General features: G+C 44.4%; 1 protein-coding gene and 1 long non-coding RNA gene across 2 annotated transcripts in view; one reads left to right on the forward strand and one right to left on the reverse strand.

Annotated features, from left to right (window-relative positions):
- The first annotated feature begins 15,123 nt into the window (after window positions 1–15,123).
- Window positions 15,124–27,957, forward strand: part of LOC116592893 — a 69,469-nt gene continuing 56,635 nt past the window's right edge. The window contains exons 1-2 of the long non-coding RNA XR_004286650.1: window positions 15,124–15,186; window positions 22,273–22,430. This is a non-coding gene — a long non-coding RNA (uncharacterized LOC116592893). The remainder of the gene's footprint in view (window positions 15,187–22,272; window positions 22,431–27,957) is intronic.
- Window positions 15,431–16,705, reverse strand: LOC116592892 (glyceraldehyde-3-phosphate dehydrogenase). Its single transcript, XM_032346517.1, has one exon. The coding sequence runs from the start codon at window positions 16,638–16,640 to the stop codon at window positions 15,639–15,641; it is 1,002 nt and encodes a 333-aa protein (XP_032202408.1). The 5' UTR covers window positions 16,641–16,705; the 3' UTR covers window positions 15,431–15,638.

The raw sequence follows: 27,957 nt of genomic DNA on the forward strand, positions 1-27,957 counted from the left end.
CCTGAATTTTACCCTTATAGGTGATTTGGTTTTTGTGCTTATATATGCATGGGATTGTATGAGAGTGAAGTTAGGTGTGGGAAGCCAGTGAAAGTAGGGGTGGGTGGTGATGGGAAGGTTGTCAGTTGGGGATTTAGAGGTAAAACGGTAGGATGAGGAAAAAGAGTAGCCCTAAGGAAAAGGATATTGAACCATTTTCTCCATAATTTGCAGCCCCTTGAAGAAGAAATAGAGCTGGTTACCAAAGCAGTGGTTCTATTGGGAACAGGAATTTTAATGAAAGTTGATAATACAATCACTTTATTTTGTAGGAAACAAAATGGTCATCCTTCTAGAGCACATTTGCAAGTAGATCTAAGAGATATGGTACGTTTCTATAAGGGACTTTATTTAGGGAAAAACTCTCTGTAATGCAACAAGGGCAACCCTACCATTTCTCATGTTCAAAGAGTCAGCTTCATGTTCCTTGCTAGTAGAGAGGCTTTGGGCTCAGATACCTCCAATGTATTCCTGTTTGGCTTAGCAGACCATTAAGCAATGGATTTGGCTATAGGCTCACCATTCCTAATGATGTTTTTCTTGGGCTTATATGAAGAACCAGCTGGCAATTGCTAAGTAACCACACGATGACAGTATAGAGGGAGGACACAAAGGCTCCAGGTGTGTGACAAACGGCAGAAAGAAGCTGGAACATGATTGAGACAATACCGAATCAGCAAAGTGGGCAAGGTGCCCCTGCGGAGATGTATGTAAACCATTCTGTTGGAGAGTCTGACACAGATGGAGTCTATGTGTCTCTGGAAAGCAACCATTATGGCTCTCAAAAGACAAGTGGAAAAAATGAGCCTTTGAGTCATGGGCTCTTCCATGAATTGATGCCTAATTGGCTGTCCTGGTGAAGAGGGCTTTTATGATGTCAGAAAGTCAAGTTCTGTGATGATGGGACAGTGGAAAAGAAAACATTATCAGGTTTAGTGCCCGAAAAGCCACCACACAAAATGAGGGAGTCTGAGTTGCATTTTGGTGTTTCCACCTTGAAAAGAGGAAGGGCTGATGGAATCTACAATCTAAATGAAGCACACAACATGCTGTTGAAATGCTTACGAAGGCTGCCATCTCTGGATTAGGCACTCTTTGCTGTCCATTGACTAAGAGCCCACCATACATAATAACTTATGGGATCCTAACAACTGTAGGAGGCAAGAAGATTGTGATCTCTGTATCCCGGACACTAGCAATGTTCTTTCTGATCACAGAAATAGCTTTAGCTCTAGTGGGGCAGGAAGACACCCAGGGAAATAGACCTTGGCATCTGTTCTCTATAAAGGGGTGTCCTCCTTCCTCTGATACTGTCTTAGGTTCCTGGTAGTAGTTGGGGAGCTGGTGGCCTATTCTCCTGTGTTGCTAGGCAGGCATTCTTTTTATCTGGTTCCTGGTGATAGAGAAGGGTTAGTGAACATTCAAATGTGACACCCGAAAGTCACTGCTCTGATCTTTGGGCCACACATTGACCACACCTATGTGTGACTGTGCCTTGGCAAACTGCTTCCTCCTAATTCCTGCACATACACACACACACCGGCCCCCCCCCCCCCCCCGACGACTTATGACTTGGAAAACTTCAGGCCTTTGAGCTTGCCTTGCCTTGTTTCCCTGTCTGCACTGGGGGCAGGTGAAGTGCTCAGTCCTGATGGGGGCCAGTCCTGGCCTTGGGCAGGACATGCTCACCCTTCCCAATCCTGTTGGCTTGCCATGACTGTGGTGGAAGGAGAAGGGAAATGTTCTCATGTAAGGGCTGAGCTGAGAAGTCAGAGGGGTTTAGAGAGGTGAAAAGTTTGCACACCTGAAGTGTGCAGAGCAGGAACCTGAACCCGGACTCCAAGCTCCAGTTCTTAACCCCAGGGGAGAAATAGGGGTACATCTAAGAAGCTGTTCCAGAAACAACCAGTAGTCTTTCCCTTCTGCCCTGTCCAAACCTGACTTCTCTGCCAGCAAAGACAAGTCCAAAATTCTGAGTTCTTACTATCATACCTCTTGCCAAATGCAGGCCTGAGTCCTCCAGACCAGGGCTGGCCCCACAGGACAAGCTGCACTAAAACAGGGGACTGGTTCCCATCTGCCCCACCATCCCTCCCTGCCTGGAGACCCCACCACTTCCTCCCAGTTCTCGCCCTTTCACCCCTACTCCCTACCAGTATTATCTCTCTGGATGCAGAGCTGTCTTTGAAGTCAACTGGGAGATTTCTTTTGAAAAGAAAGAAAGAAGTGGTGTCTGGAAAGGGTGGCAGAGGGAGAAGGACGGGCAAGGGGCCTGGTCTCCCTCATCCTTTTCTTTCAACTCTGACCTCTGATCAAAGCTCTGGTTGGGGGGCGCCTGGGTGGCTCAGTGGGTTAAGCCTCTGCCTTCGGCTCAGGTCATGATCCCAGGGTCCTGGGATCGAGTCCCACATCGGGCTCTCTGCTTTGAAGGGAGCCTGCTTCCTCCTCTCTCTCTGCCTGCCTCTCTGTCTACTTGTGAGCTCTGTCTGTCAAATAAATAAAATCTTTAAAAAAAAAAAAAAAAAAGCTCTGGTTGGATTGCAGGATAGAAGAGATCACATGCCAACAACGGGAAGACTGTCAGTTCCTAGGATAGTATTAAACACTTGGAAAGGGACAAGAAATCAATTCATCAAGTAGATTAAATAAATAAAGGAAGAAAACAAGCAGAAGCAGGAAAAGAAGCCCTGGCATTTCCTGCGTTTCCATGGAGCCCTTTGATAATGCAGTGACTCTGGGCCATACGCATTGGTCACATTATTTATCACTGGAGCATGAACGTCCTAACCACATCCAAGGGCTTTCACTGGGCTCCTTAAATCATCCAGGACCACAGTGAAATGCAAATGGCCTAACAGAAGATTGGGAACAGAGAAAAGGCAATCCTGGCCCCCAGCCTCCTCCCTCAAATCTGGAAGGGGCCCCAGGCCCAAAGCAGAACTTTCTCTTTTGTTCTCTATGCCCAGCATCCTGGGTTGCTCCTTCTGGCTGGGATGGCCCAGTTAGCTTATGTATTGGGTTCTTGGGACTTTTCTTTCTTTGTTGTTTGTTCTTGAAAATCATGGAGCCTGCTCCTAAGGAATGGAGGGCCGCTACAAGTAATTTACTTTCCTCCACATATCTATAGAGCGTTTGTGTCTTTTTTTTTTTTTTTCGTCCAGAAACTTTGGAAGTATGAAAAAACACAATGGCACTTGTGCAGTTTTGGTTGTGAGTTAAGTTTAACATAGAAAAGCACAAGGCTTTTTAGGACATTGGGTTTGAGGTCTAGTTTCTCCCTCTCCCACTTAGCTCATTGTGTGATTCTGAGTCAGGTAACCTCTGGTTTTCTGTTGCTTCAGGTGAACCATGAGCATTGTAATGGAAGTTTGGGGATTACCATCCACCATGCCCCATTTCTGCTACCTACTCTACTCCAAGTTCTCCAGTCATGTGGTCTGGGTAGGACTGATATTTTTCCTAACTCTAAGGATGGACTCTGGCTTGGGCCAATCAGCACACTGCATCCTCCTTTCTCATCATGACTGGCTCAGAAATGGGCTTAGGATCTAAGGCTATCCAACCAAAAAAAAAAAACCACAAAAAAACAAAAACAAAAAAAACCTCACAACTTTTGCTGCGGGATTCTGAGCTACAGACTCTATTTCTGCTGGGTGTCAGTAAAGAATCAGTAGCTCTAAAAGTTATTGCCAGTCATCTTGATACAATGAAATGAGAGACTGCTTCAGAATGGAGCCAACATCAAAGAAAGTAGATTAAATTAAGCTTAAAAATGGACAGGAAGAAATCAAGTCCTGATCTCGGAATATGGGTGCTGGATCAAGCTTTGCCTGAAGCTTCACTCATCTCTGGGCCATTTGTTTTCATGAACTAATGAATTCCTTTTGTTGTTTGGATTTAGTTTTCTGAAGGCTAAGAAATGGGATTGGCCTGAATGACAGGGAATAGACCATTTTAACTTTAGGGTTTCTTATAGAGAGAAAGGGAAAAAAAAACCCAACTAAAAATATTTTCATGGCTTTCTAGTTTGTTGCAGAAACTGTGTTAGGCAGGAGAGAGAGAGCAGTGGTGAAGAGGCTCTGGTTCTACAGTTAGACTAATTTGGTTCAGATTCTTCAAACCCCAAAGGTGACCCAAACCCAAAGTCAAAGGTGAATAGGTCTGAGGTCTTCAAAAACTCCAAGGAGTTTTGTCTTTAAAAGGCTTTATCTTCTAAGCTGCAAGTAAGACCTCAATTGTTCTTTTGGGAGATTTGGGTTTCACAAATTCATGAAAGCTCCAGGTATTTACCTTAATACAAAGCTGCTCATTGGGTATGTAAATTCATATGCATTACCGGTGCTCACCTTGTACTGAGAAAATTAATCCTTAAAATGAAACTGAATACTAATCAGAAAGATAACGAGTTCATAGAAGCCCTTGTAAGACTCCTTATTTTGGCTTGATGCTTGGTGGGTTCTTTGAAAGCTGATCAGCACATTAATGTTCAGGGATCTGCTACTCGGCAAATCAGATGAAATCTCACTGCCCTGGTTTCCCCGATATGCTGGGGGATGAAAATTGGCTAACTCCATCTTGCTGGGCAATGGAAGTTGGATGGGTTTCTAGACCATTTTTCTCCCTGGTGAATGGAGATTGGGTCTAATCAATGATAGGTAATCTGTGGAACCCAAGACAGGGTATTTAGTGCCATCCAGATTTGGATTTATTTATTTCCTCAAGTATGTGGCATCAGTGCCAACATTCCCTGTTCCAGTGGGGACTCACACCAAGGACAGACATTTCTAACCTGTTGAGTGTTCTCACTAAACCACAGATGTGTCATCACATTTCTCAGGATAGTGTTCAGGAAAGGTACTCCCTGTTTCTTTTGCTTAGGATGCTTTTGATTGTAAGTGATAGAAAAACTCAGCCCATTATTGTGTATGCAGAAAGGGGAACTGGATAACTTTTGTAACTGAACAGATCAGAGGAAGGTGCTGGCTGTGGGTGGGACAGGAATTTGGCCTTGAATGATGTAGCCAGAGTCTATCTCTCAGCATTCTGTTGCCTTTATTCCCAAGCTGCTCCTACCTTCTTGGTTGCAAGGAGCTGCTTTTCAACTGCTAAAATGCTTGTATCTGGGCACATTTGAAAAGAGCGGCATGGAGATAAGGTTCTGCTATCTTTTGCTGAAGTTTGATCCTAGGGCAATAATGAAGTTTGGGTGGGCTCAGGGGTCCTGGGTTAGGGACAGGGAGTGAGGCCAAGCTGCTCAGGAGGCCCACCCAGAGCAAGGCACTTGGCTAGTCTGACAGGGAATCAACAGCTCTCCCTACTTTTTCTTGACTTCAGATCTCAGATTCCCACACTCACGTCCACTGATTCAATGCCACATTGGTTCTCACTGCTGGCTTGCAGACCAGGTTTTACCCCAGTTCTTGTGCAAACCTGAAAGAGCTAGGAGAGATTTTAAGTTCTTGGAATAAAGTCTATTTGGGTTGTTGTTGCTTTAGCCTTTCGGAACTCTTTCCCGTATTTTGATGATAAAAATCTTTCTTTCCTCTGGGGACCCTCTTGCACTTGGTTCAGCTGAAGCTAATACTCTCCCACATGGGAGTGGGCCTGTGACTTTGGCCAACAGATGTTTATATTCCTTTGGTCACAGGGTATGATTCAGGGAAAGCAGTTACGCAGATGGGGCAATCAGAGGTCTTGCCAGGTCTTTGACTCTGGAGGTTCTGAATGAAAAAGCTTGTATTCTCCTTCTTTCTGCTGTGCATAGCTGTACATCTGGAGCCAACAGTCACAGTGACCAGTTTTGCCATGGCAAGGAGGGAGCCTGTTTGGAAATGAAGCTAGCACAGGGGGGAGTGGAGGAGAGGAGTGGGGGATGGGAGACTGGGATTCCCAAATACTGGACTAACTTGATTTTTTCCAGTCCTAGGAAGTACATTCCCTCTTGTGCATTATTCACATTGACTTGGGTGCCTGTCACTGGCAACCCTAAAAATCCTTGCTAGTTTGGTCGTGATGGCTGACACTGTGACTCATTGGCAAATCTAATGGCCATCACGGGCATTAATATCTTGGGTGGACACGGAAAGCAGGAGTTAAAGATGTCATTGGAAGTGGAAGTGATAAGCCAATCTGTCTGGGATTGGTAATCAGAAAAGGGTGAAACAGGTCTGAGAGCACAGAGGAGGTGGCCCCTTTGCAAGGGGAACTCTCTGGAACATCTGAGATCTTGCAACAGGGGCGGGGCTGGAATCAGAGAGATAGTTTTTTCCTACTAACTCTGTGCCATTTTGCCCCAAGGCTGATGTGTCTTGGAGGAACACCAGGGATGTAAGTGATGGCTAAATATGGGGAAAATTTACCACTTGATGATTGCTACGGAGATTGCATTAAGTAATGAAAACATTAATTGGATGAGTGTGGGAGGAGGGTAGGGTCAGTTTTTTGGGGAACCAAGAAATTTTCTGGGTTGGAATTCACCTTCAGGAAAGAGTAGAGGTGCAGAGGTTTGTTTTGGTGGCCACGGAACTGTCAAAGAGAGTGGGTAACATTTAGTACAGCCCATGTGTGAGGCTTGATCTCACCCAACACTGGAAGGCTCCTGATTGTGTCCTCAGAGCATGAGGGGTGAGAATAAAGTAGACAGAGTCATTTCAAGAGACTCTGGCAATGCTGGGGGACCAAGGCCAGGAGTGCTGGTGCCAGGATACACAGGGTGGTTTTGTGAGCAGCAGAGGCAGGGACAGGAAACAATCCTGATGGAGAAGAAGCTAAAGCATGAGGAGGGACTTGTTCATGGACTGGCTCAAGGTGCTTTAGTGATTCTCAAAAAGTTTGAGGAGCTGTGGTGGGGAACAGAGTTCTAGCACTTCCTGTAGTAGAATTAACCCTAGAGAAATACTGAAGGCATAGTTTCTTCTCCTCTCCTGATCCTTCAGTTAATTCTTGTGTTTTTTAAATCAGCTGGGCCTCAAGTCTCTCTATAAACTGTTTGCCCTCCAACTGGCTCCTCTGGGTCCTGAAGCCTGAGGTGGACACAGTGGAGTGGTTCAAACCCCAGGGAAAGGGTCTGGGCATTAATAGTCATGATATTTTTGGCAATTAAAGTAGCGGCATAAGCATAGTGGTAGAGGGATGTTTTTATTTATTTATTTTTAAGATTTTATTTACTTATTTATTTGACAGAGGGGGACAGCAAAAGAGGGAACAAACACAAGTAGAGGGAGGGGCAGAAGGAGAAGCTGGTTTCCTGCTAAACAGGGAGCCCAGTGTGAGGCTATATCCCAGGACTCCGGGATCATGACCTGAGCCAAAGGCAGATGCTTAATGACTGAGCTACCCAGGCACCCCTGGAGAAATGTTTTTAGATGAGAGAACTTTGGGTATCCTCAGCTTCCCCACCATGCTGCTCTGGCACAAAACCACCCTTTGTCGTGTGTTTTATCTGCAGTGTTATGTCAAATGCCAAAGCATGCCCAGTTTGGAAATGATTGATATTTACAGCCAACTGGGAAACCAAATTCCTTTGGAAAACATGCATAGGTTAGGATTCTCTCCTCAGGCAATAGAAGAGTGGTTAAATAGTTATTTGCCTACAAAACACAGATGCCACTTCCATCTTTGGGATCTTTGATTCCCCAAACCCACCTATTAAACTGAGAGAGGGTGCATGCCTGTCTCTGGGATCATGGCCTGGCATGTGAGTTTTATATATATGGTAACCATAGGATTTGACAAACCACTTATGTGAGTAAAAGACAAATGCCAAGTCTGGAAACCTTCTAAAACATCCAATGTGTCCTATTGCCATAGGTGATATCTGGGATGACTCCACATCCAGTATTCAGACAGGTGATATCCAAGTGTCATTGCCATTTATTTCTGAGACCTACAAAGAGCATAGACAGTGACAATGTGAAGAGACATCCAAAAATTTAGGAGGATCATGCTTCTGTTTTCCAAACGAAAGGGGTCAGATTGCAAAGATGATCATCCGGTTAGTTATCAGAGTCCAGTGGTTTTATGCCATTCAATTGTAAGTTCCAGAGGTGACAATTATTTTTTCTTTTTTTTCTTTTTGTCTCAGTTGCAGGAGAGAGGTAGGTTTAAAATCCCAAGGCCACTCCTGCAGGAGTGGGTCTACTTCACTACTTCTTCAAAGGTAGAAGTTTTGCACAGAGCCCAGTACATGGTAAGACCTCGATAAATATGAGCTCGTGTTGTCAGTATGTCACAGGGACTAAGGCCCAAGTGGAGAAAATAGGAGCATTAGAGTCTGGAACCTGGGTCTGGGCTTGGGCTCTACCACTTACTTGCTGTGTGACCTTGGGCAAGTTACTTAATCATTCTGAGCTTTAGCTCTTCATTTAGTATTATGATCCTAATTCCAGTCTTACAGAGAGCATAGTTTCCTGATATTAAGTGGTTACTTTGTGCCCCAAATAAAAGAGTCATCAACAAGAAAGGAGTGTAGGGAAGATAGAGGAGAAAGCTCATGTTCCATTGAACTTGATGGGTGGGTCCTGTTATCTATTTACATTTAACACAGTCTTTTCAGATGCAAATCCTCAAACTGAGAGAGGATTTCTGTGTTTTAAACTTCTAGAGATGCTTCTCTTCAAATGTCTTTGAAAAGCAAAGAAAATCCCATTCCTTGCTTTATCCTGGGCTGGGGACAGTGGCATAGGGAGATGGGCTGGGTCATGAGGAAGTAGATTGGGCTGAGATCTAGTGTTTGTGGAAGGTGAGGGGTGCTTAATTTTTTTGAAATAGTTGTGTACATGTCTTCTGTAAGCTTGTTCAGGATTAAGAACACTTTCCTTGACTAGAGTGATGATGTTAAATAAGGTCCTGGAAGCTGGCAAGAAGAGAGAATGGATAGGGCGGGGGAAGGGAAGGAAGCCCTATGTGTGTGTGAGTCCATTTTATAGCGAGTGGAAGCTTCAAATTAGATGGATAATAGAGTCATTAACTACCCAGACAGAAGTCCCTGGGGGGGGCATCCTTAAAAAAAGCATTCTTCTTATTGTAACCCACATTTATTTTTAGAAGTCTGTTTTCTATCACAGTTTCTATTAACTGTTGGAAACTTGCGGAGGGAAGGTCTCATGAAGATTTTTGCATCCAATGCTCCCTTCTGGTCTGGTGCCACCCATGCCAGGATCAGCCCAGTGTGACAGATACAATGCTCAGTCAGGAGCCAAGGGGCCTGGATTCTCCATCCAAATAGCCTTTTATTTGTTTTGCAGTCTTGGGCACTCCCTCTTCTTCTCTGGTCCTCAGTTTTTCCCAGTGCTCTATGAAGATCTTGACCTAGAAAATGGGGCTCAAAATTTTACAACAATTATTTGTAAGGAATATAAGTGAATTCTTGGAAATGACTTTAATATGAGAAAGGTGAAAGCTGTCCCATGTCCTTAAGAGCAGGCGCCTGGGCATCCCTGATGAACTTCTGGATTTCCATTTGAAATTGAACAAGTTGAACTGAGGATTTCAACTTGAAAACCATAGAACAGAGGATCTTCAACATCATGTTCAGCCCTATTGTTCTGTGGATGCATGTCATACAATGTGTACCAAGCCTTGAGGCAGGAGATCAGAAGAGGTCTGAGACTGAGGTTGCCTGAACCTGGAGGTCGACGCTGCCCAGTAGGAGCAAGAGCAGTAGTTCTTGGTGCAGATGGAGCAGTATGCAGAGGGGCTAAGACCGTGTGGGTTCCCATGACCTGGCAGAGGGAGTCCCTGCCTAGGGCAGCTGCTGTGGGGAAGAGGATCAAGTCTTCACACTCTGGCTGCCATTCAGCCAGAGGTAGCCAGGAAATGGTCACCTGGCTGGGGATCAGGCCGTGACTGGGGTTTGCTCAGCCTGGGGCCCTCCAGAAAGAAGCCTTTGGGTGATGCCATCTTCCTCTGCACCCATTGACTCTGAGCCTGGGTCATTCAAAAGAAGCCAGGCAGCCTTGCAAGGTAAGTGGAGAACGCTCCACCTTCCCCTCTCCCAGGACAAATGCCATTGTCCATGAGGTCCAGCTTCAGCCCAAAGTCCTCCCTGACAATGGCAGCTCTCATGTTGGGCAGCCCTGCTCTTGCTTAGTCTGATCACTGCTGAGCCCACCCGCGAGCAGTGGACTGCCCTAGTTCCCAAGGCAGGCCTGGGAAGGGTTGAGCTGTGTTTCCCCATGAGTGTTTCATGGAACTGTAGCTCTGTGGGAGATTAATAAGTGTTCCATGAGAAATGAATAGCATGGTCAGATGAGCTTGGGAAATACTGCATTAAACAGGCTTCTTCATTGTGGCATCATAGAGTTTTTGGAACTTTTAAGAGGCAGGCGTGTATGGGCTTGCTAAATGGACTTGTTTCAGCCTCGCCACCCCTGACCCCTCTTGTTTTCATGCAGTGCCTGTTCCCTGGAACCGCTTTTGGGGACTGCTGGATCCGAGTGTCAACCTGTTGTCTCCATGCTCCTATTCAGTCCGATGCTTAGAATGAACTCCTGATCTGTGTTTAGGAGTTGGTGGCCAAGCAGTGATCGCCAAATTGCTGAGTCCATTTTTCTCAACCAATGTTTTCTGAGCATCACAATGGGTCAGGCCGTGGGTTGGTGCTGGGGTGACAGAAAAGCATGAGTTGCACATTTCCTGCCCTCTGGAGTTCACAGCCTCCCAAGGCCACAAATAAGCAAATAAATAGCTGCAAACGTAACAGGACAGACTCTAAGCTGGGGATAGGTACTCGGCTGGCTGGAGTATCTCCAGCACCAAGCCCAGTGTCTGGGACCCACTAGGTGTTCTTATGAGCTTGAATTGCCGTTAGTTGTGAGTAACTTGTCAAATAGTTTACACAAGAGTTTATTTCTCATCCTGTGGTCAGTTGAATAATGGCCCTCAAAGATGTCTTCATCCTAATCCCTAGAACCTTGGAATATGTTACCTTAAATGGCAAAGGAAACTTTTCAGATATGATGAAGTTAAGGCTCTTGAGATCAGGAGCTTATCCCAAATTATACCGAGGTCCCTAATGTATCCTGATGTGCCCTGATGTCTTTAGGGACTCATAAGCATCGTTAAAGAGGGAGGAGCAGGAGTGAGAGAGAAGATAGGGTAATGCAGGAGGCAGTATGGCACTGTGGATGGAGGAAGGGCCAACGGCACCAGCTGGGGAGCACAGGTGGCCATGAGAAGCTGACAAGGCTAATGGAGAGAACATGCCCTGCCAACATCTTGCCTTTAGCTACTTGAGACTCATTTTAGACTTCTCCCCTCCAGGGGTGTGTAAGAATACATTTGTGCTATTTTAAGTCACTAAGGTCATGGTAATTTATTACAGCAGCAATAGGAAGCTAATACCTTCCCCCTGCCCCACTGCCCCAACCAAATGTGCAGAAGTAGGCAACACAAGGAGTATGCAGTTGCTTGAGAAAATCATCAGGGCCCTGGTTCCTCCAGTGTCCAGCTGCATCACCCTTAGCATATGGTCTCCTTCCTTATGTCACTAAGAAGGTGCAGATCTCTAAGCATCATGTCCACTTGCTAGGCAGAAAGGAGAGGAAGGGCCAAAGGAAATGAAAAAAGATTTTATTTATTTATTTATTTATTTTGGTAGAAGACTTCTTTTTTTTCCCATTCAAGGAAAGAAACTCTTCCCAGAGAGTGCTGCCTACTTCTCACTGGCCAGAATTGTGTCACACAGTTACCTCTAGTTGCAAATAAGGAAACCTGGGAATGTTAGTTGTTGTTGTTGTTGTTGTTGTTGTTTTAACTGTGGATATTACTTTCCTGAACAAATTGGGATGCAGTTGATAGGAAGAAGGTGAGAAGGATACCGGGAAGGCAGATAGCCTCGTATCTGCTTCAGAGTTCCATAAAAATTTGTTGGAGAGTGAACTGAACACCAGAAGCAGGGAAAACTGGAGTCAAGTTGTAGATCTGTTAGTAAAGGCAGGCGGGGGTTGTCTGAACTACAGCAGGGATGTGGGGGATGGGCAGACTGGTGGGCTGTATCTGAGAGATAATTCAGATCTCCTGAGTGGAGGTTCAACAGAGATGCCCACCCTCTCATGCTGGTAGCTTGGTGGATGGCCAGGCAGTACATGGACTACGGAATGGGGAGAAGTCTTGCATGTTCTGAGTTCAAGATGTCTGTGGTCTAGTCCTGCTTCTCAAGGCTGTCCTGCTCAAAACCCACAACATGCTGAGATGATCTGTGGGTGAACACGCAGATGCCAGCTGGCAATTCTCTCTGCCTTCTCTCCTCATCCCTTCCCTGTCTCTCTACCTCTTAGAGTGATTCAGTCACAGGACATTATCAAATCCCTCTTGCCTGGCATCCTGGTCGCTTTCTAGACCTGAGCCCCATTCTGATTCCAGCCATTTTCCAGACTATACTATAGTTAAAACCTCTTGGCAGGGCCCTGGTGTCCTGCCAAGCTCCAGACAAGGCCCTTCAACTCACTGACTCACTGGCAGAGATCTTGCTGCATCTGGTCAATTTTTGTTTTTGTTTTTGTTTTTGTCTTTTCAGGGGAGACTGGTGGAGGAAGAGCCTCTGCTTGTGGTGTTCCTAAGCACTTAGTCATTGCATGGAGTCTTCCGCTTCAGATTGCTGGGTCCTGTCTGCACAGCTGGTCATACAGGTACTTCTGGACTTCTTCTAGAGTTAGGACCAAGGCTGTTTTGCAGTAGTTTGGATCCTGTACCCTACAGCTGTGCATTTGGGCTTGGCCTTTAGAGCTCTCTAGTCTGTATTCTTTTTGCACTTGGATGAACGTTTTAAGTCTTCTGTTGTGTGGTAGAGGTTGTGGGTGCTCACTCATACCCATGTTCTTCCTGGACAGTTGACCAGACTACGCTATCCAGACTCCCTTGCAGCTAGGAATGGCTGTGTGGTTAAACACTGAATGTCAGTAGGAATGAGCGAAGTCACTTCTAGGCTGGTTGTATGCCCTTCTCTGTGGAGAGGCTCTCTCCAGGACAGATTCAAAAGAGGAACCTGTGGCCCTAGGGAATTAAGGAGTCACAGGACAGGAGGAGCTTGGGTCCTGAATCACTGTGTTTCTGGAAGAAGGCCTGCTGAACACCTGTACACTCTGTGACTGGCGAGAAACTTCTGTCACATTCAACCTACTAAAGATTTAGGGCTGTTTGTTATAGCATGTGCTATTATACACATAACTAATTCAATCTGATTTCTTTCCTTCTGCAAGGAAGTATATCATGGTGATTAAAAGCAACTTTTTGAACAAGATCATCTGGTTCAAAACCCAGCTCTGTCACTTTACTGGCTGTGTGATCTAAAGTAAGTTACCTTGCTTCTCTGTACCCGACTTGTTCATCCTTAAAATAGGGATAATAATAGCCCAACTGATTCTAGTTACTGTGTAGTTTTAAATGAAAACATAGGTACAGTGCTTAAATTTGTATCTGGTGCTCAGCAGGCTCAGTGTAAGGATTACCTATGGCTTTTCCTTATTAACCTGAGGGTTTAGTGATTCTGGCTCCCCTGTTGGAAGGGGGCCAGGCAGATCTGAGGCATCCCTTCTACCCATCCTGGATAGCTTGTTCCTGACTAATCCCAGGGATTATGGTCACTGCCACCCACATTAGCATTTAGCTTTACACCTTATTTTAGACTCATTGCATTTTTTATATTAATTTTATCTCTGTTTATGCTGTGTCACCAGTTAGATTGAAAGCCCTTTGAAAGCAAGGACTATGTTGCATAGTGTTATGCATTCAGAATAAGAAATAGCACTGAGTAGGTAGCAGGCTCTGACAAAACTCATACTTTAAAAGCTAGATATGTTCTTATAACAAAACAATGCCATGCCCATTCATCTTAACATTTTTACAGGACATAGACAAGCAACAATAAAAGATATAAAATACAACCACACAATCTAGTATCCCTCTCAGAGCACATAGCAGCTTTTAATGGATTATACAGAAGATTTTCATAGTACATAAACTAGATGCTAATGATTATCAAGCACTAACAAGTTCCCAAAGACTGTAATGAAAGCTTTATTAAATTGTCTCTTTTAATATTCATAACAACTGTAGGTTCTCCTATTTTTCTCACTTCGCAGATGAGAAAATGGCCTCCAAGAGATTAAGCAATGAGGTTGGAGTCACTAATTAATAAGCATAAGATCTGGCATTGAAACAGAGCTCTGATTGCAAAGACTCTGCTCTGTTCAGTAATTTTCTTGTCCATTCTTTCCCACATGGAGTCTGTTGAGTGGCCCAAGGCATCAGTGGGCTTTGCCATGCCGGCTCTGCCAGCGGAGGCAGCTAGCCCTACCTGTATTCTACGCCCGGGGAACGACCCCACCTGCTCAGGGCTGCAACCGACTCTCTGTAGATTCCGTGTGCCTCTGTATGTGTGTGTGCCAAGACAGATGTGAAACCTTCAGTTGGGCAGATTAGCATCTCAGGCTCCAGTCCGCCCCCGCACCTCGCGCCTAGCTCCCAGCTGCTCCTGGTGCCGAGGTGGGGCCGGCAGGGAGCCAGACAGGAGCACAGTGTTCACCGCCCATCGGGTATTGTCTGACACCTGCGTGGGATTAAGGAGTGAGCCTTCAGGCTCCAAGGGACGCTCCCTTAGCTGGGAATGACAATGAAGTCAGAGAATGATCAGAACTTCAAGCCAGGGAGAGAAATCTCACAGGCATTGCTGAAGGCTGCAGGGATCTGAGCTTGAAAGGGGATGTTGGTGGGAGCAGTGAGGAGTTGGAACTGGGTCTCCAAAACTGAAAAACACCCAGGCTTCAACAGCTGCAAGGTCTGCCTCAGCCAGACCCCTCCTCTGTAGCCTTCCACTCAGTGCTGGCCCCATTCACGTCACAGATTCTTGCTGGGGGGCATGATGAGGACAATGATCATGAGGGCCTATGCTTTTTAGGCTTTACTAGCATTCTGCTAAGCCCTTTCTATGTGCATGTCACATTTATTATGACAAACCTATGAAGAAGAGATATTGTCACCCTTTTTAAAAAAAGGAAGCAGACACTGGGAAAGAATCATTCGTGCTCATACAGCTCAGTGGGTACAGGCACTGTTCCATCCCAAATTTCTGTTCTCTTCCCCTAGCCTTGGCCCAAGGATCCAGAGGGCAGTTAACTGTGACAGCAGCTTGACTGAGAGAAGGAAGAGGTAAAAATGACAGCTCCAACCTCTGACATTTGTGCAGACGACAGAGAGAATGCCCAATGAACAGTAGCTGGAAATATGTCCAGGACAAAGGAAAAAATATCTTGTTCCTAGGACATTGACCTCTATCATCTAGGGCTTCTGTCCTTCTATTATTAATGCAGTTATTTCCTCATTACTGACTCATTCATTAGACACCTCTTACATTCTAGAAATCATTTTTTTTTTTTTTTTTTTTTTTTTTTTTTTGGCTGGGTACAGTATACTTTATTGATGGTACATGACAAGGTAGGGCTCCCCAAGCCCCTCCCCTTCTTCAGGGGGTCTGGGATGGAAACAGTGGAGGTTGGGAGATTCTCAGTGTTTTAGGGGATAAGTTGGGGCAGGGATTCCCCAGCAGCTGAGGGCCTCTTTCTTCCTCTTGCTCTGGCTGGGGCTGGTGGTTCAGGGGGCTCTTATTCCTTGGAGGCCATGTGGACCATAAGGTCCACCACCCGGTTGCTGTAGCCAAATTCATTGTCATACCAGGAAATGAGCTTGACAAAGTGGTCATTGAGAGCAATGCCAGCCCCAGCATCGAAGGTAGAGGAGTGGGTGTCACTGTTGAAGTCGCAGGAGACAACCTGGTCCTCAGTATATCCCAGGATGCCCTTAAGGGGGCCCTCTGATGCCTGCTTCACCACCTTCTTGATGTCATCATATTTGGCAGCTTTCTCCAGGCGGCAGGTCAGATCCACAACAGACACGTTGGGGGTGGGGACACGGAAGGCCATGCCAGTGAGCTTCCCATTCAGCTCAGGGATGACCTTGCCTACAGCCTTGGCCGCACCAGTGGAAGCAGGGATGATGTTCTGGGCCGCCCCTCGGCCGTCACGCCACAGCTTCCCAGAGGGGCCGTCCACAGTCTTCTGGGTGGCAGTGATGGCATGGACGGTGGTCATGAGTCCCTCCACAATGCCAAAGTTGTCATGGATGACCTTGGCCAGAGGAGCCAAGCAGTTGGTGGTACAGGAGGCATTGCTGACAATCTTGAGGGAGTTGTCATACTTCTCATGGTTCACACCCATCACGAACATGGGGGCATCAGCAGAAGGAGCAGAGATGATGACCCTCTTGGCCCCGCCCTTCAAGTGAGCCCCAGCCTTCTCCATGGTGGTGAAGACCCCAGTGGACTCCACAACATACTCAGCCCCAGCATCGCCCCATTTGATGTTGGCGGGATCTCGCTCCTGGAAGATGGAGATGGACTTCCCATTGATGACAAGCTTCCCGTTCTCAGCCTTGACTGTGCCGTGGAATTTACCGTGGGTAGAATCATACTGGAACATGTAGACCATGTAGTTGAGATCAATGAAAGGGTCATTGATGGCGACAATATCCACTTTACCAGAGTTAAAAGCAGCCCTGGTGACCAGGCGCCCAATACGGCCAAATCCGTTCACTCCGACCTTCACCATCGTCTCTCGGGCACGCGGCTGGCACTGCACCTGAAGATGCGGCTGTCTGTCGAACGGGGAAGAGCAGAGAGCCAGAAATCATGTTTTTTGCTGAAGATATGTCCCATGTGCCAACCAGGTCTTTTGGTTAGGAAGGAGTAAGTCCACGTGAAGTTGGGTTAAACCCAGCTACAGTGGCTTAACCAAGGGAGAGGTTGTTTCCCTCCTGGAACTAGAAGTCTGGAGGTGGGAAGTGTGAAGTAGGGTGCAGAAACCACAGGACTCCAGGACTTCCACCAGCTCTCACAAAGTTCTCATCCTTGTGATTGAGGATGGCTCCCTGACTTGTGGTCCTTTGGCCACATGCTAGAAGGAAGAAGATGCATGTAACTGATATCAGAAAGACAAAGAATTTTCCTGGCTGTCCCAACAGACTTCTGTTTATGTGTCATAGGCCAGAATTGTATCCCATCACCTCCTACTGCCCTCCCAAACCAAGCTGGGGTTCGATTAGTGAAGAAGAAGGGAGCAGTGCTGGGGGAAGTGAGTGGTTGCAACCGAGGCCCAGATGCTGTTGAATAATAAAAGTGCCTTTAAAGCAAGCCAAGGCAACTTGCCAAGCACATCAGTGCTTTTACCTGGGTTATTGTATTTAATATATCTAGACTCTCACAACAACCAGGTAGAGGAGTTGGGTACCCCCTTCCTTCTGTGTATGTCCCATCCCTGCTGACAGTGAGGACCGGGGAAAGTCTAGGTCTTTGATCCTGAGCAGGGGGTGGGGCTAGCCGAGTCCCCATTCAGTTCCCCTTCTCCACTGTGGTATGGTGGGAAGAAGTACAGGGTGCTCAGTGGGGGAAGGAGGTGGAGAGTGGAGGAATGTGGAGGAATGTGGAAGAGTATGTGTGAAGGCCCTTGTGGACAATAGGGAAGATCCTGGGCTTTGGAGGTTGGCTGCCCGAACTTCTTATCCTGGCTCAGTACTATTTGTGTGATCTTGGCAAGTTTGTAACCTCTGATATACTGATAATAGGAGGAGGGATATAAATAAATTAGCACATAAAAAAGCACACTATTAATATTAGTAATTATCTTGCCAAGGAACATGGATTATATCTTTAAGGAAGGATAGTGTTATAGGACAGGAGTTGGCAGTCTATTTGACACAGAGAGTCAAACCTGACCTACACTTGTTTTTGTAAATAAAGATTTATTGGAACACATTCATGCCCATTCATTTACATATTGTCTAGGGCTGTTTTCATGCTATAATGGCAGAACTAAGTAGTTGCAAATGAGACCCTATGCCCTGCAAAGCCTAAAATGCTAACTTTCTGGTTCTTTATAAAAGAAGTTTGCTAAACCTTATTTCAGTGAAACACACAAAGCTACTCTAACTTTGGGGCTCAAAAAGGCCCAGAGCCAAAACTCCATTTTTCTGCTTACTATCTATATGAACTTGGCAAGATACACCTTCTTGGAAGACCATTTTCTTCAACTGCAAAATCAGGAATGATCATATCTTCTTTCAAAGGACATTATGGTATTAGATACAACAAAGATGGAACACCTAGTTTCTGGTAGGTGCTCAATAGGTGGAACCTGTTATTTTCATTTTTGTGGAAGGACTACAAGCAGAGATTGGTGTAATCAGATGTGCATTTAGGAAAAAATCTTGGAAACTGAGTTTGCTAGGACTACCATAACAAAGTACCACAAATCAGGTTGCTTAACCAACAGAAACTTATCTCACAATCCTGGAGGCTTGATGTTTGGGATCAAGGTGTCAACAGGGCTGGTCCCTTCTGAGAGCTACAGGGGAGAATCTGTTCCCTGCCTCTCTCTAGCTTTAGGTAGTTTACTGGCAACCTTTGGTACTCCTTGACCTGTAGACACACCGCACCTTCCTTATGTGACATTCTCTGTGTATGTATGTCTGAATTTGTCCAATTTGCTTCTTTTCCTAAGTGGATTAGGACCCATCCCCAGTGACCTCATCTTAAACTTGATCTTCTGCAAAGACCCTATTTCCAATAAGTTCACATTCACAAGTCTTGGGGGTTAGGACTTCAAGATCTTTTGGGGGGACATGATTCAACCCATAACAGCAGGGCAGCTTTGACACAGGAACAATAGCTGATTGGATAATCATAAGAAGGCTCTTTGGATGACCAAGAAAGTCAGAGGTGGTCAAGTGATTAGGTGATAAAGCTTGGAAAGGCATCAGGAATTAGGGTCAAGAAAGAACTTAGTGACTAAGTATGGAGGGGAAGTGGAGGAGCTGACAATGACATTGAGACTTTTCAGTTGGCCAATGGTTGAATAAATGGAGTCTTTATTAAAATTGGGAGAAGACACATGTTTGGGAAAGGGCAAAGGAATATGAGTCCATTAAACAGGAACATGGTTATATGGAGAAACGAGAAGGGAACCCCAGTGAAAAGAAGCATAAGCAAAAGAATATAACACTTACTGGACAGGTAATGTGTTATCTGTGATTTGGGGTAACAAATAGTAACTTAGTGAGGGGAGGCATAATTAATAATTCTTAATGGCATGGTGAAGTCACCCAGAATTAGAGTGGACAGGCTTGGGGGGAGGAATGGATGTCAGGAGACTGGTTGGATGTCTTCTGACATCATGTCCCTGAACTTCTCTTTAATATCCATATTTAGGCATTAGCCCTACTTCCCTCTCAACAGCTGTCATTCTGCACTTGTCAGGAACTGCCCTCAATCCTGCCCAAATGCTTCCTGTTCTTCCAGGTGATCACACCTGCTGAAATCAGGCCAGCCCCACGTGTTGATTGGTTCCTGCCCAGGCAGAAGATGCATCAGAAGCTTCCTGGTTAGGGAACACTTTTGATTTTTTTTTTTTTTTCCTTAAATAAAAGCCCAGTCTCTCATTTTTCAGCATCCCTTTCTGTGCACCTGGGATAAAAATATCCACCGCACAGAGTCAAATGCAGAATCAATGAGTCAATGCAGGCAAAGCCTGAGCCCAGAGCTGGGCACTCTGAATCTATGTTAGCTCTTTTTATTGTTCTTTCTGGTGCTTTGAGTCTGTTCCCCTTACTCTGAGTACTTCCTTCACACTGCTACCAGAAAGATCTTCCTAAAAATTAGTCTAAGGGATTTTCTTTCTGTGTTTGCTCCTCAGTGCCTAAGGAATAAGATGCAATGAACTTGGAGTAGCTATCTGCCTTCCTCTCCAGTCTCATTGCCCACCACTAGTCCTCTCCTGAGACCTTCTGCTCCACCCCCAAAAGACATTTATTTGTCTGTCCTATGATTACACCAAGACTTGTCACATGTCTGTGTCTTCTCTTACTCTTCTCTAGTTTCCCTTACCTGGTAAACACCTAGGTATCCTTCAAGACTCAGACCAACCATGGCCCCTCAACCCTCACCGTCACCTTTGGCCACTCCCAGGCAAAGTGATATTCTCCACTTTAACAATTTTTGTCCCCATTATTGAAATAGCCCTAACCACATGGCTTGTCATGACCTGGTCACCATCTGAAACCAGCAACATGGATGTAGGACAGATGTTATTTTCACTTGGTAAGTCCTTGAGATTTTTTTTTTTAAGATTTCATTTTTTTATTTCAGAGAGAAAGAGAGAGAGAGAGTGAGAGTCAGAGAAAGAGAGCACAAGAGGGAGTAGGGTCAGAGGAAGAAGGAGATTCCCCACTGAGCGGGGCAACCTCCCTCTCCACCCCTGGCCAATGCAGGACTCGATCCCAGGACTCCAGGATCATGACCTGTGCAGAAGGGAGTCACCCAACTGACTGCGTACCAGGCAACCTGCCTTCGAGATTTTTTGCTATTGATGCAGGTGTTCATGGCTGCTTTCTGTTGGGAGCTTTTCTGTTAAATCTTTCTTTCATCTAGGAGTTCATACAATCCCACTAAAATTGGTGACTAAAACAGACACACAATCTGCTGTCAGGGGGCCCACGATCTGATTTCTTGTCCATCTCTTATATGATTCAACAACAAAAAGGATTTTCCATTTTTGTTTTTGGGAGCCTGTATTATCAAAATGATAGTGTTTCCTTTCACTTTCCAAATATGATACTACCTTATAATACTGAATTTATATTTCCAAACTAAACATGCCACCCTACAGCCATACTCTTTCATTCTTCACTCACATGCTCTTATTTAATTTTAGTTTTCACAATCCTAAGTCAAATATAGGTCTATAATTTAAAAAACTAATCCTGTCTCACTTCATCTTCATTGGAGACCCGCTTCTTACTTTTTTTAAAAGTCATTTCATATTGTCTTTCTAAATGTTGTTTATACTGCTGTACTTGCCTTATCATTTTTGGATATCATCTTGACTTTCTAGTAAAGAAGCAAAGATCAGCATTCCTTCATTTGACCTCACACCTTCCTCTCAATGTAGTTATAGGATAATTCATGCTAGCTGAATAAATACTCAGTATTTACAAGTTTGGCAGCCATTAACTCAGTTCCCAGCCTACTCTCTGAAACTCTGCTCTGTGATGCTGGGGCTGGGACTTTGCAAAGTGTCTTTTCCCCTGAGCAGCCGGTAAGGGAGATACAGCACCAGCCAACACAACCTCTTGGCCCAATTCCATGGAGGGTTTCTTCTGATCTGCTTGCTTCTGTAAGACCAACTCCCTGACTGCTTCATGCTACTAAAACGCTACTAAACGATTCAAGAGGCTACCTTTACCATATACTAGATTTCTAAATATACTTGGGTCTATTTCTGGGTTTCCAACCATATTCCATTTGTTGATTGATGTGTTGGTCCTGTGTTGTTTTAATTAGCCTGGCTTTAGGGTATGTGTCAACATCTGGTAGGGCTAGTTCCCCTTGACATTTTCCTTTTTTAGTGTTTCCTGTCTCTTCTTCCATGTTTGCTTTTCCATATGAACTTTTCTAGTCCTCCAGGTGTGGACGATTTTGATAAGGTTAGTAATGAAGAATGACGACTTTCTGAGTGAGTTCACTGTCCTACTGCAACCAACAGCACACAATAGGAGTCTCTCTTTATCATGAAAACTACTCATCAATGGACTTGGCATGGCTGGTGATCTAGTGATCCTATCCCACTGTGCAAGGTCCGTGGCAAACAACCCACACATGCAATGATAGCTTCAGGAAAATATGACTTTTAACTACAAATCACAGCCCTTTGGCAAGGAAAGGTGCTGATCATTTTAAATAGCTATTGCTATCTGAAAACAAACAGGATTAGCCTTTAGCTAAAAAGTCCCATTCAGATTCTGGGAGTAAGTTACTTAGCAGCAGAACTTACTGCCCCCACCAAAGGTAAAGTCACAGAATTGGTGAATACCTAATAATGCTAGTCCAATTAGAATGAGCAAAATGGTCAGGTAAGATATAGGAGGAGAAATGGGGAAGGTTCTACTTTCAACCCATTTAATTAATCAGTGCAGCCATAACATGTCACATGATGATGAAGCTAGTGTAATAAACCATAAAACAATAGCTTCTTTATCCAAGCTCATGAGTCAACCAATTTCACCAATAAATGTCATGATGTAGTATTTGCAAGATTTGTTAATGATGTTGAAATTGAAGGAAATTTTTTCTGCTACCAAAAAAATTTGCCTGAAACAACAAAATCCATCTGTGTTTAATATTGTATCTAGAGATAGAAAGTCTATCTTGGAGGAACTGTGTTGGTGGCTTTATTGATGGTGGCCCCTCAGTGGCTGGCTCCATGGCAGGTTCTACAGACATTTGTTGACTTGGCAGAGAAAGACAGAGAGGGAGAGAGTAAGCTCCCAACAGGTGTTTGCGCTGAAAGGTGAGTGGCAAGTGTACTTTCAAGAAAGAAATCATCAATTTTAAGACCTTTGAAGGTGAAGAATGGTCAGAAATGAGCCCACCTTGAAGACAGTATTCATCATGTGGACTTGGGGAAGAAGTCTCAACAAGCCTGAGAAGGAATGTTTTGACTTCAAGCAGTGAGATTCTTGGGAAAAATCCTGTTGCAAAAGGAAACCTTGACATGTTTCCAGTGCTGCTTGAGCTAGCGTGAGAGGGAAGATATTAGCACACCTCCAATCTTAAGATAAATCACTTAGTTGATCTACAGAACTGAACTGAGCAATATCTTCCCTCTTTCCACACAAATGCCTGATGGGATGAAGGACCCTTTTCTGGAATCTTCTGCATAAGCGGGAAACTTGACTTTTGAGAGAAGAGAGAGAACTCTGTGAGGGGCAGATCATACACTCAAGAAGAAATTTCCTGATCTGTCCCTCCCAGATTCTGGTTTTTTGTGAAGAAAGTATCTGGCCTTGTGTGGGAAAGCAGGAGCCCCGCTTGGTGCAATCTTCAGCTTCCTATGTTTTTCCTTCCAAGTTTTTCCTTGTTTTAAATCCATCAAAAGCAAGGACAGGAATGGTCTCACTTCAGTGGGAAATAAAATCTGTGTGTACTTATTGCAAGTTTGACCAGAGGCGGGGGGGGATTTCATACATTTCGAAGATAAAATTTATTTTTGATTTCCAACATAAAATTTTTTATGCACACACAGCCTGGAAGAAACCAGGAAACAAACATGTGTATAATTATTTTGGAACAGCTAGGCCTATAGTTAAGCCTGTTTATGTTTGTAAGAAAAGGTTTTTTCAAAGTCTTAGGTACTTTGTTTTAGGCTATATTTTTATTCATATTGCTTTGGTTCATGATTTCTATAGCTTTCATGCTCACAGAATCAGTCTGTTTTCATATTTTAAATGGTCCTTATTCAACTGGTTTACAATCTCTATTTAGATGAAATACATCAACCTACCTATAGAAAAATTAAATTCCATTTTGCCTTAAGCCAGCTACTTAACAAAAATATATTGTGTTCTCCTTATAAGTTTTAAAAATGTATAAAAAGAAAAGAAAGATTAGTTTTATGAAATGTAAGTTGAGTGTAATTGCCTTTTTTCCCCAATAAAGTTTAGTTTAAAAAGTAATTCTTGGTTTTAAATAAGGGGGAGAAAACCACTCTTGCACCTGCCATATACCACATACCAGATCCATTAGCATCTTGTATAGTAGAAATTTATTACATATAATAATTTTTAAGGTCCTTGAGAACTTGAAAACTATTTCAAGGGTAGAGAAAGGGGAGTCTGGAGGTTGGTTGGTTCAGTTTCACCAGAGACTGCTCTTGGTCTCCCGTCCTGGGTGTATGAGTGAGTGAGGCAGGGCCCCAAGGTTTCAGGCTCCTGTTATGTGAGTTCTCCCCCAGCCCTGTCTCCAAACTAGGTTCGCTTCTCACTTCTGGCTATGTCTGCTTCTCCACTTCCTGAGATATCCCAGGGCTATCACTCATGAATTAACCTGCCTCTTTTGACTGCTGCCTCTGCCTCTGCTTGGCCTTCCACAGTTCAGAGTAGGTGGGCAGCCCTGGTGGAGAAACACCAAAGACTGAAGTAGGTGAGACAGCATCACTTGGCTACCTTCCCTCCTTTGGGCCAGTGCTGGCCTTCAGCTTTCTCCCAGAGTTCTTCCTCTTCTCCCTTATCTCATTCTTTCCCCTCTTCCAGCTTCCTCCGGCCATGCCCTACCTCCCCTTGTTCCCAACCCAGCCAATGCACTGTCATTTATTTCTGGAGTGGCTTATCTTATTTGAGGATGATGCAGGTCCCTTCGCTCTCTGGGTCCTTACTTGGCACTTGCTCTATTATAAACCCTGGGTAAGTCATATTAATAGACAGTGACTCACAGCACAACACAGTGGTACAGCCAGTAGAACCCACTTAAGAGGAAAGATAGCAAAGGCCTGATTCCAGGTGGTGTGGGTCATCTGTCAGCATGGCTACCTTGAAGTGGTGGTGATGATGGTCCCGGCTCTGCCATTCGCCAGTCCCCTTGTAGAAATTATTTACTTAAGCCTCTCATACCTCTATGAGGTAGATATTCTCTATTTTGCAGATGAGGAAACGGAAACTCAGAGGTGTGAGCTGACTTGCCTCAGACCTCAGTTGGCAGAGCCAAGACTGGAAGGGAAGTCTGATGTGGAAGTCCATGTTTTTCACACTACCTGTTGCCTTGATGTTAGCTATTTTCTGAGCAGTTCTGAGTGAGAAGGGACTTTTTTTTTTCCTGTCCATTACACTACTATTTAGTTTCTTAACAACTATTTCTATTTAGTTTTTGATCATCATTGGCAATTTCTGTCTCCAAGTGTACTCAGCTGAATCATCCCTTTCTGGATGCGGCACGTTGGCTCATGGATGGATTGGCTGTGGTTTCCTTTGTCTCTGCCAAACCCTTCCCTGGTGCCCAGTAAGCAAGAGCTGCCTATTTTTGTACCATGCACAGACCTAATTAGTAGCTTTAGTCAATCAGTACATCAAGTACCTTCCTTTTTCTGCTCTTGAGATTTCTGAATGTGCCCACAGCATGGTTCTCTGTGATGCATGGTGGTGCTGCCCACCAAGGTGGGTCCCAGCTCATATGTCACTTCAGCTCTGGTGCCTAGGTCAAGTGGTACCTGTCAGTCTTCTTCAGAGGAGCCCAGGCATTCTGTTTGTTACTCCCTGAATAATGTCACTCCAGAGTAAGTGTCTCAGATAATGTGCTCTGGTTGCAAAAGAGAGAGATCTAATATTAATTGGGTAGAACTCTCATGCCAAACATCAAACTAGCCATTGGACATATATTATCTCATTTAATCATACAACACTTCAAGGGAGAGGCAACATTGCAGGCATTTATTCATTCATTAATGAATAATTCAATGAATTCATCAAAATCGCAGTGTGATCCTGGTCTGTGTAAGGCGGTCGGATGCTGTAGGTATGGAAGCAAATAAGAAAGAGACCATTTCTGTCCTCATGGAACAGGTTGTTCCAGGAATCATAAACATTGAAACAAATAACTACAAGTGCAGTGGGTATTGTGATGCTAACAACAAGGTTAGTGTTAACACTGCAGTCACTGCAGGCTCCATTATCATGCTCACTGCTGCTCAGGTACTCTGATAATTCCATGAGTGGCATTGCTCAGATATTCCTTATAAGATCTTTAAGAAGTCTGAAATAACCAAACCCTATTTTCTCTTTAGGTGATTGAGGCTTAGGGAGTTAAGTTATTTATTTGTCCAAGTTCTCATTAGCAGAGTTGTTGCAACAGTTAAAGAAAAAATTTTAAGTAGGGCAGGCCATGCAGGGCAAGGGCCAGATTGCCTGGGTTCAAGTTCAAGCTGTGCTATTTATTAGTTGTCTCTAAATATCTCGGTGTCTCAGCTTTCCTTATCTGTGAAATGGGGATACTAGTAGTGACGACTCATGGTTATTATTCTTATGTTGCTGTTGAGGAACCCAAAACAGTGGTATTAAATCACAGGCTCAAGGTCAGTGGAGAAGCCAGGATTCAGCTCAAGTCTCCCCAGTTACAAAGTTTTTTAAAAAATGCTTTTACTATCTTTGCTACTCAGATCTTCAGAAGTCAGATATTTTCCAGGTGACCCAGAATACTGAATGGGTTCTTAGACCCCTTATAATGGTGTCAAACAGGGTAAAATACTGAAGTACCTCTTGAGAGATGCTGTTGGGTCTCCATCATTGAATATCTGGCTCTGTACATATTGCTAGAGCATATTCTAGGAGCACCATTTATGGGAATAGTTCTTTTGAGGGCAAATGTGAGTAAATGTAAGTGCTAGTGTGTACCTATGAATTGACAAGGAAAAAAGAAATGGATAGTCCTTCAGCGCAGAGAAGGCCTCTGGGATCCTGTGCATGTGTGACTATGTGTGTTTGGTTAGGGGTGATTTCATTTGGGTAAAGAGCTTCTCTTGGGGTAAAAGAAACTCCCTTTCTGCCAGAGACAAAGAAAAATGATGCTCTCACTGTGAGAGGCCCCACTGAGAAACACCAACCCTCCTTTAAAGGTGTCTGTCTTCTGTGATCCGTGTTCATGGGTAGAATTGCCAAGACCATTTGTTCTCCGAGACATCTATAGACAGAAAGCCTGGTGTTTCTTTTGGGACACGTACCTGCTTCATGTGCATGCATAGGCTCGCGGACACACACACACACACATTTTGGCTGGTTCAGCTTTCTTGGCCGCCAGCAATACACCCTGCCTTTGTTTCAGCAACTGCTGATAACCCCATTAACATCTCACTAAAGATTCTGGCAGCCTCACAAACCAGTCCTCACCTCCGGGCAGGCTGCTCCAGAACATTCCTCCCCTTTCCTCCCCCCACCACAACCCTATTAGGACCAAACATGTTTTTCCTTTTACCTTAGACATGCATCTTCTTGTCTGGGCTCTTGTTTTTCTCCTGTGCAAATTTATGAGGAGGATTTAAGGAAAACTCAGAACCTCAGCTGGTCTTAGGGATAGAACTTGCTTCTTTTTGATTAAATAATTAATTAATTTATTTATTTATTTTTAATTTTTATAGAACTTGCTTCTAAGAGGCAATCTTTAAATTCCAGTCCACTCCCCTACCCTGCGTATCATGGATACTTGCGCACTCATGTACAAAGGTAAACCCTCTGGAAATGTGTCTTTTATCCAGTCACCAAGTTTCGGCTTTTCTTCCTCCTGAGTGAGTATCTCTCAGAACTGTCCATTTCCACCTCCACCAGCACACCCCAATCCAGAGCAGCACAGAATTTTGCCTGGGCTTTTTGAGGAGCAACCTAGACCTTTCTATTGGTCTCTCTGCCTTCTGTCTCTCCATATTCAAATCCACTCTCCACTGTGCTCTTTCTAAAATGCAAATGGGATCTTATAAGACCCTTGCCTTTTTTTTTTTTCCATTTTATTTCTTTTCAGTGTTCCCAAATTCATTGTTTATGCACCACACCCAGTGTATTGCACAATACGTGCCCTCAGTAACACCCAAAACCAGGCTCACCCAACCCCCTTCCCTTCAAATTCCTCAGTATATTTCTCAGAGTCCACAGTTTCTCATGGTTTGTCTTCTCCTCTGATTTCCCCCAGCTTACTTCTCCTCTCCATCTCCTGATGTCCTCCATGTTATTCCTTATGTTCCACAAGTAAGTGAAATAAGTCAAACAGAGAGAGTCAAGTATCATATGGTTTTACTTACTTATGGAGTCCCTTTGCTTTAAGTCTTTAACTTCTCCCCTGTTATTTCTAGGAGTGTGAGGATAGGATCTGTCTCATGGAGGATGCCCAATAGAAGTTTCTAAAATTGAACAGAGTTGAGTCTTCAGTTGAATCCAACAGAATATCCATTCTGAGAACTTAAAAAATGGTCTTGTCTTGAGAGCTTTATTCTTTTTTTTTAGTTCTCACCTTTATACACACCTGAAGTCCTTTCATTCTGGGGAACACTTCTAAGTTTAATT

The sequence above is a fragment of the Mustela erminea genome, chromosome 6 (genome assembly GCF_009829155.1).
Source record: "Mustela erminea isolate mMusErm1 chromosome 6, mMusErm1.Pri, whole genome shotgun sequence".
Taxonomy (NCBI): domain Eukaryota; kingdom Metazoa; phylum Chordata; class Mammalia; order Carnivora; family Mustelidae; genus Mustela; species Mustela erminea.